Source organism: Cariama cristata, unplaced genomic scaffold, assembly GCF_000690535.1.
Source record: "Cariama cristata isolate BGI_N322 unplaced genomic scaffold, ASM69053v1 scaffold13468, whole genome shotgun sequence".
Taxonomy (NCBI): domain Eukaryota; kingdom Metazoa; phylum Chordata; class Aves; order Cariamiformes; family Cariamidae; genus Cariama; species Cariama cristata.
In genome coordinates, this window is record NW_009632924.1 from 145 (window position 1) to 15,097 (window position 14,953).

The window sequence follows — 14,953 nt, forward strand, 5'->3', positions numbered from 1 at the left end:
TCCCACAGTTGGACAAACTGTGTAGAAGGATGCTGGGAGGGACAGTATCAGGAGGCTTACTAAAATCCAGAAAAACTACATCCACTGCCTTCCCTTCATCCAGCAGGCAGGTGACCTTATCATAGAAGGATATCAAATCAGTTAAACAGGACTTTCCTTTTCTGAACCCATGTTGACTGTGTCTGATTGCATTATTCTTTAAATGCCTTTCAATAGTACCCAGTTCCCAATGTTTTATAGAATGTTAAAATAAACTGATGTTATTTCAGGAAGAGGAGAGTCAAGATAATTCAGAGATGGATGAGCAGATCCCTGAGCCTGAGGAAAGAATGGAGCATCAGACACAAGGGCAGACTGGGAAAGAAAACCTGCAGAGTGACAGTGCTGTTGAGCTGGCTGGAGAGGCTTCAGAAAGAGACCAGTCTAAAGAGGTAAATTACATCAAAGTGTCTGAGTTAAAAATGATGAACTTGTGAATATGTTTTCAAGTTACAATCAAGGAACTGCTGCCATGTTTTTAAGAACTGCATATAAGATTCAGGTTTTAGAACGCCAATTATAAATTCACTGAAAAAAATTGAAGACCATAGCAGGGAAAACTGTGTGGTAAGTTTAGGCCAATTGTTGAGCTGCAGAACTGTCTTGTCTGCTCTGCACAAGAATAATACTTGTAGCTGTGAGCCATTTGTCATTCGCAACAAGTAGCACAGTATTGCAGTTTAACTTCTGAAGTTTGTCTACAACAGTTGCTATTTTCCATTTCAGTTTGATGATATTTTTTTGTTGTTCTTTCTCAGGAAAATGGATGTGGAGCTTCAAGTGCAAATCAATCAGAAGGCCATGAATCCACACGCATGGCCCGGATGCCTTCTCAGAAGCAAAGCAGAAAAAATACCCAGGTTCATATTTTCTTTTTTATTTTTTTCTTCATTTGAATATTATCTTTATTTGAATATTAATAATATTTTAATATTAACCAAATGGGCAGGACTCAGTTTCTCCTTGTTAGAACTCTTGTTCTACTCAGTGTTTGGCTGCACCTCACTTGAAGTTCACGGTGCAAATTTGTTCTTCAGAGTTTCAAGAGGAAACCTGGTCAGGCAGACAACGAACGCTCAATGGGAGATCACAATGAACATATCCACAAGAGACTGAGAACCATAGAATCCAGCAGTGAAGCAAAGCAGAATACAACTCAGCCTAACCAAAATGTGGAGGAGGCTGATGCATTTGAACACATTAAACAAGGCTCCGAATGCTATGATGCACAGACATACGGTATGGTGGTACTTCAGGGTGTAAAGACTTGTCATTGCAGAATCAAATCCTGAAGCGCTCCTATTTACTATAGTTTTTCCCAGTATGTTTTTTTAAAGTTATATTTAACAATCCTTGCTTTGGTTTAAGATCTAGCACCATTTCACTACAATAAATGCTACTGTTTGGCAATCAGGTTCAAACTAATGACAACATTTTTGAAAATACCAAATTGACTCAAAAAAAAATGGATTTTAGCTTAATAAACTTCTTTAAAATCTGTTCTCTCCAAATCTTACTTTAATTATTTTGAAGCCCAAACTGCTACCACACATGCAAAATATTTAGGATAACACAACACGTTCTTTATTCTGTATGAAACAAATTGATGTCTTTTTAAAAAGATTCCTCTAATCTAAATTTAATTAAATAAATTGGTTTCTGTTAAGGTAACTAGTCAATTTTATTCATCCGGGTTTCAGGGCAGCAGCTTATTGATACAACATGGCACAGCATAGTGAAAGATAAAACTGAGGTTTGAGACAATAGCTGAGATCTCTTCTGAAGTTCACTAAAACTGATGTGCACTGACCTCAGAATGCAACATTTTTTTGCAACTTCACTACTTTTCCTTCCTTTTTCCCCTTAAGTATTGTTGCCTTTGTACAGATGTAGCTAGCAAGGAGCAAGAGAAACCTATTATGCCCCTTGAAGAAAAGGAAGAGGGAGATTCTGAAGATGCAGCTATGGAAACAGAAATGCAGAACGATGAAGATCTCAGAACAGTAGACACAGAGGAGCTGAAGCCAGAAAAAAAGACGTCTACTGCCACTAAAACTCCTGGTACATTAACTTAAACATTCTGAACATACGTTGATGTGCATCTTTAAATGTATATGTAGTTATTTATATTTGCATGTAATGGTGTGTATATGTTTTATAAGATTAAAACATCTGCTCTTAATTGATTTTTTTTTTTTCTGCAGTACTATTCCTGCCTAGTAACCAGCATTAGCCTTTGCTAAATTGGTTGAGCAACAGAGGGGTTTGCTGCTTTCTTTCAAGTTAATGGTCTCTAATCTTTATCCACTTCTTTGAAGAAGTAAAAAGCAAACACTTTCCTGCTGTTAGACACAATGCCAATTCACGTAATTAATTGGCACATAACAATGCATTCCAGTGTCACAAGCATCAGCACCACATAACTCAAATGTTTTTATGTGCAACTTCTGACCAAGCATCAAGGAGTTGAGGAGCTGGTCTGAACAACATCTGGTGAGGCACCAAAGTGTCACTGTCTCACTGCTTTCTTCCTCAAGTGAGAATGAAACAAAACAAAATTGAGCTGCCTAACAGAAAATGGCTATCGGGTGTGAATGGTTGGTAGATGAGAAGAAGATAGGTCTGACTTGTCAGCCACGCAGCCCACACAAACAAAATAAGCTATATATAAGTAAATATCTCTTGCCAGTTGCAACACAAGTATTTAATTTTGATGAATCTAAGCAAATGACACTGTAGCTTGGAATTTTGAATGGCTTTCTTATCAAACAACACAAAAGCTGGCTGGAGAGGGGAGGCAAGAGTTTTACCAGCTCGAATTCACCTTCTTGCCTCCCACTCCCTTCAGGTTTTATCTCTTCACTTAAATCTCTTCCTAGACTCATTACCTTTATGGTACAAGCGTGCATGTAACCAGTCTCTTTGTTTTTCCACATGATCCTCTTAACACTATGTTCTGAAAAACTAGGATCTTTGAAACATCTCCTACAATGTCATACTTCTTTTTTTCTTAGAATAATTCTTAAAAAATGAGTTGTTAAACAGTGTAGTATAGTAGAAACAATAATAAAAGAAAACCTTTAGTCCATTCCTTTATCTGTAAATTGATTTCTAATTTATAGGAAACTGTTCAGTTACAAAACTAGAGTAAAAGATGAGATAAGAAAAGATTGCCTTTTTTTTAAAATGATTTTCTGAATGTTCTCAAATTACCTCCTGTCACTCTGTCAGAGAGGCTATGAAGCTCAAAAAATGTCCTCCACCAATGGAGTTTTCAGGTGTTAAAGATCTGTTTGCCAATATTTTGTTAATTTGGCAAGAAGATTGTAAAAGAGAAAAATAGTTTGCATAAGGAAATGCATATTTATGTGTTCCACTGAGTTGCAAGGTGTATTCATCCTATTCCTAGAATTGATTGTCTTTTAAAATTTGTGCACTTCTCTTTAAAAAAAAAAAAAAAAAAAAAAAGTCTGGGTTCACTACAAAGCATGTGAGACACTTTGAGACACTTTGTAAAAGAGTCAAGATACAATATTGGTTCTTGTATTATCTGTGATCCACAAAGTTAGTAATTAGTTTTTGATTGTAGGACCAGGTGAAGTGGAGCCAGAGATCCAGACTTTTGAGTCAGAGGATGTCAATGATTCTACAACAGAAAAGCTACCAAAGGTGACTGAAGAGAAGCCAGAGAGAAGCAAGGACTCGACCATACATACAGCCCATCAGTTTTTGATGGACGCTCCCCAGGTATGATACCCAATGTGTCTTCTTGCCACTAAAGTAGTAGAAACAATTATTTTATTTTACCTGTGTTAACAAAACTCTGTGACTGCAAATGTTGAGAATTACTTTCATTCGGACAACTCTGTAGCTTGCTGTTCTGTAATAGCAGAATTAAAAGTAACACCCAACCAGCTGTTGTATATGCTGCTGAATGATGACTAAAATGACAAGTCCTTCTCATCCTTATGTGGGAAGGTCCCATCCTCACTCTTTTTTTTAAAAAAAAAAATAAATTGTTTTTCTAACTGTCAAGAACTGTTGCTCAGATGAATTTGCTGATCAAATGCTTGGGTAGAGTGGAAAGCAATGGGCAAGGGTGTGTGGCCTGAAGATAAAAGAAAGGTTCAGAGTGATGAGAGCGCTAGGCATCAGTGACTATAAAACACCATTGTGGACAAAGAATTCACCTCAGTTAATTCATCACAATATGTTACTTCCTCAAAAAAGCTGATTGCAAGTATTATAGAACCTCTGTGAGCCTTTTATGAATATCTCAATTCAAAAAATAGAGCTTAGAAAATCCTGGAGCTTCATGTAACACTCGTAGTTTCCCAGTGCAAACTGCTAGCTGTGAAAAAGCACGTTTTATGATAAAGAGCTATGGCATAGAAGCAGTTGATGGTGTTCAATTGAAAAAGTAAGAATATTTTCAGTGTCTGTTTTTTACAAGTATTGACCTTTCATGCTTATAATACTGTGTCCTGAGTACATACTTGGAGGGCAATACTTTACTCTTTCTATGCACACCACGGAAAGGATTGTGTGCCAACTATACCTGGTATTTGCATCTTAATGCTAAATGTTGCAGCTCTTCGGAAAAAGGCTGCTGAATGCAAGAGTGTTTTGCTGTTGTCAGAAGAGTTAGGTGCCTTTTGTTGTTTTCAGTTGGCGTGCAAAACCTGAAACAGGAGGGGGAGCCCTTGCAGCACCAGTTAAAGAGGAAGGGAGAAACTGGGGGGAAAAATGCAAGTTCTCACCTTTCAGCAAAAGGGACAGACAAGAAGCCCCCTCCATGAACGTTCTTCCTCCTCCCTTCCTTGAACCTGCAGTAGGTGACCAGAGGGACTTTTGCTGCATCCTGTGGAATGAGAAGTTATTAGTACTGTTGAGTTTGCCTTCATAGACTTATTTTCCTTAATCCGTAAACCTGCAGATGATGTACCTCTGTTTGGCTAAACTATGGTTTTACAAGTCAGGAACGGAAGTTGTCGCTGAAAGCACAATAAAAGTAAAAGAAGTGTAATAAAGCTTGGGTGTCCTTTAATAGAATGGTTTATCAAATAGTATTTGCTGGCAGGTAAAGAGGAAGATGTCATTCAATTCTTTAAGTGGTTTGAATGAAGCTTTTTTTTTAAAAAAAAAAAAAAACAAAACACAAAAAACCCACTAAGTGGAGCATATTATATATTATATTTGGGAAGACACTAGATAGGTAGTATTTAATAGTTTGATCTCCATTATACTGTCATAAAATCTGGTGTTTGTCAAGATCATTTCATTAAATTCTCTTGGAAGTTCTGTATTTGATCATTTTCAATGTTTGAAACATCTATGATACAGATCTTCCTAGCTTTGTTTCTATGTTGATTGTGTCACAGATGCACATATTTGTGGAGAGGTACATGGACGCTGTTAAAAAATGGAGATTGAAATCTTCATTTAAGCTTGTTAAGGTGTTTTTATGTCTAAAAGAGGAAGAACAATGCATTTTTGCTTTTTAATAGTTTGCTATAGTTTGGGGATCACCAGATGTGTGAACTTGGTTTTTTGTCTCATAAATCTCATACCTGTACTTCTAGCACATCGTTAGAGATCCTGAAGAGCTAAGAAAGGAACTTGAAAGGCAATTGGAAGCTTGGCAGACACAGCGGTCTGGAACTCCAGATGAGGTTTGTGACCTTATTTTTCATATAAAACTGTCATAAGAATCCTTCATTGCATTATTTCATCTTGGTTTTACTGCTGAAGCATTGAGGAAGCCAAGCAGGCTGGAATCTAAATATTCAAAATAGCATGATTTAGATATTTTTGTTGTTATGTTTAACTTATTCTGAAAAAAAAAAAAAGTTATTCTTAAAGCAAGATGATTCCAATCTTGTTTTGAGTGTGCTGTTTGCAGAAGGTTACTCTGTTGATAATGACATCTAAAACTTGGATAGTTAAACATTTTTCTCAGTCCTACCAAGTTCCTTCCATTTTGAGTTGTCATCTGCGGTTAAGTGCTGGACACCACTTTCACAAAATTATGATCAACAGAAGCCGCCTCGTTCAGTTGCAATGGTGGAGTTTGAGCTAACCAGCAGCAGAACCAGAATGTGATACTTGCTTTGACTGTCTGGGTCATGAATTGTAAATCATATTTGGAAGTAATTCCTGAATGAAATTGCCAGCATTTTGCTGAATTTTAACTAATTTTAATTTTTGATGGTCAATAGAGAACATAGCAGACTTTATGGCTTGCCTTGCTGTAATACCAGCTACCAGATGGTGGCCACTACAAGATTTTCCTATATCAACAGCAATGCTAAAGTTGCTTTGTGTACTCCTAGAGAAATGATCCTTGCACATTGCGGCTTTGTAGCAGCAAGGAGCATCCCAAGTTGAATGCAAATTGTCATCTTTATAGAGTAGTCCCAAGACACCCTCACAGTTGCACCTGATAGTTACCTACTGTCTCCCCCTTGGTACACTGAGGTTTGTTTTCTTTTTTCAGACAGTGCTTCGCAACTTTTTGGTTTTTCATAATTCACTTTTATTTCTTTCTGTGATGTATGATGTTTTAGGAGAAGGAAGCAGCACAGTTGTGGCAGAGGTATTTGGTATTGACAGCTCCTCTATCACAGCAGCTTTGTGAACAGCTACGACTCATACTGGAACCCACTCAGGCAGCCAAACTGAAGTAAGTTGGGTCTTTTCAAGGCTTTTATTTTCTTTAAACTCCTGGGTTTGGGGGGCTTTAACCTCTCTACAACTGCAGGTCTATGTTGTTCTTGCTTTATAGCAATTATTCCTGTTTGCAAATACATTCATTTTACTTTTGTATGGAAACGCTAGGTTTTTATGAAATGCAAACATGATATAGTAGTAGGTACTCATCCTGAGGATACTGCCTCCTATTTTTTCCCTTCTGTTCAACAGGTGATCAAACCAATTTTGTTTTTCTTATATTTTACAAAATTTTTTTATTTTAGTGCATGTGCTGCATAGGCCAGGATTTCCAGAATGAGGTATTTGCTGATGATCTCTGTCACTCTCTTTTTTTCCTTAATTTTCAGAGGAGACTACAGAACAGGGAAGAGACTGAACATGCGCAAAGTCATTCCATATATTGCCAGTCAGTTCCGAAAAGATAAGATCTGGTTGCGAAGGACCAAGCCCAGTAAACGACAGTACCAGATTTGCTTGGCTATTGATGATTCCTCTAGTATGATAGACAATCACTCTAAACAGGTAAAATAAAACCTTAGAAGAAGTGTGAAGAAACTGCCTGTTGTCAATGAGTATGTCAGCTGCTGACTTGTTTCATACAGAGCTGGTTGCTGTTGGAAAACCTGACGGGTGATTCTAGAGCAGCTATTTTTCTGGTCCATGCACTTAACTCTTGTCAGTTCCTGCAGAAGAGGTTTGTTGCTAAAAGATCAGTGAAAGTTAGCTGAAAGGAGGAGATGTTAAATTTGTTAGACAGCGGTGCACGTATCCACTGGAAAACTATTTTTTGTAGCCTACAAAAGGCCAAAACTTGCTTAGCCATGCAGTTCATCGGAGGATTAAGTATTAGGTCATCATAGCTCACTTGTAGGGTTTTTATTTATTAAAAATGTATGTTTCCTTCCAAATAATTATTTCAGTGCTTATTTCATTACCTTGCCTAAAGTGGTATCTCTGAATCAACCAGCTGAAGCCCTCGAGTAGAACCAGCATATCCTTATTGCAATGACTAACTTGCATAACTATAACAGCAAAAAAGATAGGAAGTCTCTTCATTTATTTTACTAGATGATGAAAACCAACTTCAGTAACATTCTTCATATTTAATACTAAGCTGTGAGTAAAACTTGGAATATCCTATTTTTGATGTAATTTTTTTCTTTTATAGCTTGCATATGAATCCCTGGCAGTTATTGGAAACGCACTAACTCTTCTAGAAGTGGGGCAAATTGCTGTGTGTAGGTGAGTTTATTTGAAATCTTGACTTTCCTTTGAGACTTCAGAGCACAATGTAAGTACTCGCTTCACACTGTAATTTTTTTCTTCTTTTCTAAAGCTTTGGAGAGACTGTTCAGCTGCTGCACCCATTCCACGAACAGTTCAGTGACCAGTCAGGGACGCGGATATTGCGTCTTTGCAAATTTCAGCAGAAGAAAACAAAAATAGCCCAGGTACACCAGAATGCCTCTAGGGCAACAGGTTTGCAAATCTTTTCCAGACAAGACATTAGCAGTTTAATGGTTTCATGATCACTTTGTAACGTTTACTGGTTGTTTATATTTGAGAGTGTGATAGCTGGTTAGATAACAAAGAGATAGAATGGTCACAAATTTGTAACAGGAAGAATGTTTTCTCACTTTTAGTTCTGATTTATGCCACTCTTAAGCATTCGTCTTCCTCTGTATTGGGTCTTAAAACAGTGTTTTGGGTACAAGCTATTGAGTACCCAGTGCCAAATCCCATCAAAGTTTGTGGGAGTTTAGGAGTTTTCATGCCATGAATTCCACTGTAGCAGTAGGAGGAAAAGCTTTGTATGCTTGTCAGGCTGTAAGTTTGTCAGACTTGACTGATTCCTGAAGAAAATAACATTCTATAGTAATACTTCCTGGACAGCTGCAAAGTTTTCTTTTAGGAAGGCTTTTGCGGTCTTACCTTTCCAGACTTGAGTAAAATCTTCTGTTAATATTAAATGGAAAAGGAGGAAACCCAAATAGCTCAACAGTAATCTTATAAATGCCAAAATTGGGAGGACTTGACAGTTGATATCCTTAGTTTTAATGAGGAATATGTAACTAGATACTTCTGTTGCAAGTCGAAGCCAAAGAAGTTCAACCTAGAAATAGGATGTATATTTTTAATTATGCCATTAATCGCTTGAACAATTTACTGTGGTTTTGATGGCTTTGTTAGCATTGGAAAAATTTTAAATCCAGATTGAAGGCTTTTATGAAGATTCTCTAGTTCAAAAATACTTATTAAATTTAAAGGAGGGGTTAATACAGGAAAATGCCAAGGACTGTATCTGTGTAGGTGGTCACACTAAACTGTCTTGGCATTTAAAATACAGAAATGTGTTCTTTAAAAATGTTACCATTATTACATTTATAATTTTATGATGAGATAACTTAATCTTCTTATTTGTTTCCTCTGCAGTTTCTAGAATCATCAGCAAATATGTTTGCTGCAGCACAGCAGTTGTCTCAAAACATTAATCCAGGTGAGGTTTTTGTGGGTTTTTTTTGTTACTATGCTTGTTGCCACAACAGCAGAATGCTCACTACAGTCCCGAAGCAATATGCTGCCAGAAATACTCCTAGCACTGAGACATCACTTGCATTAGGGCTTTGGGTTTTGTTTTGTCAAAAGGAATGTTTGGTTGAAATTTAGCTCAAAACCCAAAAGACACCTACTTCATATCTGTCAATAACTCACTGAAATTTTGTTTAAGGCTTTTTAAAAAAAGGCACACCTTACCTGCCTCCCTTTACATCATGTTTTCAGATTGTGTTTAAGTCCTAGACACGGCCTGCTTTAGAGCATTGTCCAGATTCCTAGTGACCTTGACTCCCTAGGCACTTCTTTTGCTTGAACTTCATTTCTGTGGGTATCCAGAAGCAGACTGTTCTGAGGGCGGGTGAGTGTTTGCCTCCTACCTGCTTTTCACTGTGGTGCAAGTTCAGGTCATAAGCTGCTTGAATTTCCCAGAAAAGCTGGAGAGCTTGTTACCTCACAGCTGACCCACAGTTAGCCTAAAAGGCTGCTTTGTGCTAGTTAAAAGCTTGTCACAGTGACACCCATATTTAAAAAAAGTTCTTGTTGTTGAAGTACTCCCAGAAATGGACAATTTGGGATTTATAATCCACAGCTGCTTTGCCACAGGATGGCCAGGCTGTCAGAATATTCTGAGGGGGAGCAGCATCCAGTCCTGTTGAACTAGGCTGGGGTGCAGCAGCAATCAGGGGGCAGCAATCGGCCCCCTAGAATCGGGGAGCTAGCAAGAGAAAAGGCAGTAGGATACATCACCCCTTTCTGTAAAAAGACCGAGCCCTGTCACATTTGTGGTCTGTCTGCAGAAAAGAAGGAAGTGTTCTTCATCCTTCCCTAGCCATTATGCTGTGGGGGGAACAGGAGAGAGGGGCTTGCATTCCTGACTAACTACTGTGATTTCCTTTGTAGTTAAAAGATGATAGATATGTAACTTAGCTAGAATGTCCCTTTAGAGGGATATATCTCTGACTCTGGGGGGAACCTGGGTCAAGTAACACCTCTGAAAATGGTCAGTGCTGAGGGACCCAGCATCTGTGCTATGTTTCAGGAGGTTTACTTCAGACCAGCTTGTCTGATCCCAAGGGCTGAATGCCTTGTAGTGGTTGGACTGCCTTGACTGTGCCTCTGGAGCCTATCTTCTGGTTTAGTTTCCTCCAAAAATAACCCATTTTGGGCAGTCCAAGATTGCTCTCTGATGGAAGCCAAGCCCGTTAAAATGGGGACAACAGGGAACCATGTTTCAAAAGCACAGTCTTAGTCCAAGGTGAAATGCTAATATAGATGCACCTATAGGTACCTGCTTCTGGAGGAATAGATTTGGACTCATTTCATTGCAGCAGCTGCCGCTCTACTGAGGTAGTGATCTAGCGGCTGGACTCTTATAATTCAGTCAATATTTAACTCCTAGGCACTTACCAGGCATGCAAGACAAGGCCATGGCTATGTTCGTTGGGTATTTTCCATGCTTTGCATCCTTGATTGTGGTACTGATGAACTAGGGTTTTTTTTCCCTCAGTTATTCTCAATGGTTTCACATAGTGGGAAAAACTTTCTTGATCCAGTCATCACTGCAGCTTAATGTTAAGTCGCAGAATTCTATCTGATAAAGACTTCTCTCCTTAGGAAAACTCAGTTTTCCATTATACCCACAGGGCTAACAACAAAATAGGGGTTTTTGCCTTTTAAATGGATTACTCTAACTTACTGGAATTTAAAATGTTCTTTGTTCTCAGAAACAGCGCAGCTGCTTTTGATTGTATCTGATGGAAGAGGCCTTTTCTTGGAAGGCAAGGAACGAGTGACAGCAGCAGTTCAAGCAGCTCAGAATGCCAATATCTTTGTTATTTTTGTAGTGTTGGACAATCCCAATTCCCGGGTAAGTAAGTGAGCAAGGAAGAAGTATTCAACTGCAGTGAATGAGAAATTGATACAAATCTTTTTCTTGTCTTTTGTAGTGCTATCTTATCTTTTGCAGAGGTCAAAGATACCTAGCCCAATTTCAGTTTTTCGCAACATCTGTCAGATCTTCTGTGATTTCTCCCTACTGTGATTCTTGCCCTCTTTTGTATTTGGGGGGGCGGGAATCCAGCTTCCATGCCACAGAAAGGCTAAGTAAGAGCTCCTGTCTTCAAATGTAATGGTTGTAGATTTTGGTCACCAGAGAAATAGCTGGCAGCTTGAGAGATGCTTTGTTCCATCTCAATTTTGATTCAAATTGATAATTTCTGACAGCAGTCTCCATTTGATATGGCAGCTGGAGCCAATGTGAGATTAAGCATTAGACAGAGAGGTTATGAGATGGTGCCTGAATTGGGAAAGCTGGGTACGGCATTTGGTAGCTGGGAAAGAAAACTGTTAGATTTCCTTGTCTGGGAAGATGAAATATCTGGAAGCTTTTCAGAGAGACTCTGTAGTGCAGTAAGTGAGCAAACTTAAGCCTTACTTTGAATCACGTGGTGAAGACTCCGATTTAGTAGTTCACATTTTCTTTGTATATTTTTATTTCTTCTGTACAAAACTCATCTGCTATATTTATTGTTGAAAAATTAACAATTCTCTTGCTGACAAACTGTTACAAGGTTCTGATGAAACCTGGCTATATAAGGTCAGGCAAAAATTTGGGGCATTGAAATGCATTTTTCATAAGCTTTATTAATTTTCTGAGGTGCTACACTGAGCAACTAAGTAGTTACTTTACAAGAAGCACAGCTGGAGTTTAGTCTGATTTTTGTCTTTGTAGTGTGTGTTTGAAATATTATAAAATAATTTGCTAAGAATCTTCTTGTATGAGATCACTGCACAAATGCAAGTTGAACTTGGCCATAAAGAGCTTACAGATGACAGAGTGTCAGGAAGGCATCAAATGTATAAAACTAAAGTGATAACAATAAACTCAAATCATAAAATACTAATTAAAACCAGGATTTATTTATGGAACTTGGTATTGCAGAAGCTTAAGCTTAGTCTGTTCTGGCCTATAATTCGTTGGTTAGAGCACTTTTATCTAAAAGGGCAAAAGTATTTAACTACTTTGTGTTCAGCTTTTGATTTGATTTACCATTGAACACTTACGGCTTTTGATTTAACAGAGGAGGAATTGTAAGTATTTGAAAAATAGGATAAATGGTATCAAAGGTCTGTAAAAGATGCATGTAGCTTAGAAGTAACAAATTCTTTTTTACAGGATTCCATTTTGGACATTAAAGTACCTATATTCAAAGGACCTGGAGAATTGCCTGAAATCAGATCTTACATGGAAGAGTTCCCATTCCCATTCTACATGATCCTTAGAGATGTGAACGCGCTTCCAGAAACTCTCAGTGATGCGCTCAGACAGTGGTTTGAACTGGTGACTGCTTCAGACACTTTGTAGACAAAGCCAATACCCAATTGCTGCTAAACCGCTGAAATATATGAAACGGCATTTCATCGGAGAGCTCGTAAGGCCTCTTGCTAACTAGGATTAATGTGCAGGAGCTGCCCTCCGGCAGTCAGACTCCGTAAGAACAAAATTGTCTAGGTGCGTTCTCCCACGCTTGTCAGAGGACAATTATGCAATGGTGAGACTATCATCTTCTTTCATTGCCTGTTCCCGCAAATAACGTAAAACTTTCTTCAACTTCTCTTGTAGTAACTTATTACTTTTAAAAAAAAACTATTTGTAATGTTCAGAGAGGTAAAATTATTTCTGCCACTGTCTATTGCAATAAGAAAAATCGGTCTTGCTTCTGCAAAGGCATTTCTGCATTAGAAGAACTTCAGGTGTCTTGCAAAAAAGCATTCTTTGGCCTCATCCACGTGGCTGGTGCCTCTTTGGGAAGGAATCGGGGAGCAAGGGAAGCAGATGGTTTTAAACAACCAAAAAAATAAGTACTTGAATACTTGAAACTATTCTGCAGTTTAACAATCCTATTTAATTATTGCTGATTTTTGTCTGACAGTACCAACAGGGAGTTTTATGAATAATGCCATATGATCATCCCTATGTTCTCAGTTTACACTGTGAAGTTTGCCCCTCTGTCCAAGGCAGATGTTGGGGATGTTTCATTAATCCGATGTCTTAGAGCATGGACATGATTTTTCATTGCAAAAGCTATGCATCTTATATTGTCTGTACTAATAAAAAGAGGTACCACTGTTTGTAATTATGATGTCTCTTCTTTCAGTTGATCAAAGCTTTAATAAATTAACCAAATTTGCCACATGGAAATGCTGTGCATTCTCTAGCAGTGCACAAATACAAATTTTCATATGAAAAATGAAGTTACATAAACCACAATACAACACCTATCCTCCTTTTATGAGGATAACGCCAGCACAGAGTTTTGATTAGAGGTCCAGTCTTTTGACTCCTTCAGATTTTCATCGAGACAAAACTTTGTTTAAATGCTCCTGGTCTAAACTCTTTGAAGATTTTCTTTGCATACAGAAATTGAACGTGTCTCATTCTAAGTGTGGTGCAGGAGTTCGTCAGAAAATGGCTGGAAATGTGGATGTATTCCCAAAGATGTGATCATTGTCTTTGGCTTCTGGATAGAAAACCTTACTTGAAGTATTGCTGTAGCTGTTCTGAGACCCAGCAGTGGCGAGACCCAGAGGCGTGAAATGGCCCAGCAAGGCTCTTTCTCATATTTGTATAGTTTTGCCACAGCTAATTCATGAGAAGCAAACTGCAGAACTGTGGACTTAACAGGGGCGCTCTATCCGATCAGAAGTTAAATGTCAGGTACTATATACCATCTCTCCAATGTTCTTTAGATCTTCTGTACCTGTATAAAAATACTTGCATGCTTTGGGAAATTTAACTGTGGGAATAGGTCGGTTTAGTTCATTAGGTAATTCTCCAGAATGTACTTCTATTTCAGACTTGTACTGAGCATTTGTAGTAAGAAACTTGGAGAAAATATTTTAGAAACTAGAGCTTTTCTTAAGATTGCAAGGATAGGCTTCCTTGCAAATTATAGGGATGTTGTTACAGCCTGAGACACAATTGTATCAGCAGTGCACACCCTGTGCTTACTGCACAAATGTTTAAACCAAGTGGTTTTTTTTCTCCCTCTGCAATTAACAAAGAGCTTGCACTGTATTCCGTACAAGCAAACACTGAGTGAGTAACGCAGAAAGGCAAGGCATGGGATAACTTGTTTTTTTTTCGGCAGGCCAGCTCTATGACTGTATTTGGGTTTGACATCATTGACACATCAATGCTAAAAAAGCTATCGGTGCCTTGCCCTGTTAGCTGCAACTACTTAAAAAGATATAAAAGGTAGCTTAGTGTCTTGTAATTGCTCAGATGACTTCTAGATCTTATTACTCTGTTTTAACTTGACCTAATATAGTTTGCAGCTACATCAGTCTTCAAACACAGGCCATCCACTACCCCTTCCGTGAAAGGCAAGTGCGTTGTTTATTACTCGGGTTCTTGGTTTGTTGCTGGAGCCTGTGTGCAGTTTTTGGGAGGGAGATGAATGCACACCCTCACCTGTACCCCCCACAGGCTCTGGCTGCTCTGGTGCCTCGGTACCGAAGTACCTCCGCCTTCCCGCAGCCCCCCAGGCACCGCCGGCAGGGCTCGGTTCTGCCCCCGGCAAGCCCAGGCCCTGAGCTCTGCCTCTGGCTTTGGTGCCGTGGGCGCTCCGGGCCATGAGCGCCTCCC

At 38.6% G+C, this 14,953-nt stretch overlaps 1 protein-coding gene across 1 annotated transcript; it reads left to right on the top strand.

The window, feature by feature from the left end:
- Positions 1-269: 269 nt before the first annotated feature.
- On the top strand, positions 270-12,990 carry LOC104166578 (midasin-like; the record flags this gene model as incomplete). The annotated part of the gene is made up of 13 exons (XM_009706562.1): positions 270-431; positions 798-899; positions 1,077-1,278; positions 1,927-2,100; positions 3,629-3,786; positions 5,622-5,711; positions 6,606-6,721; positions 7,098-7,272; positions 7,919-7,992; positions 8,087-8,201; positions 9,184-9,247; positions 11,031-11,173; positions 12,482-12,990. Coding segments are annotated over 13 exons (1,764 nt in total), but the record flags the coding sequence as incomplete, so codon positions are not given.
- Positions 12,991-14,953: the final 1,963 nt, after the last annotated feature.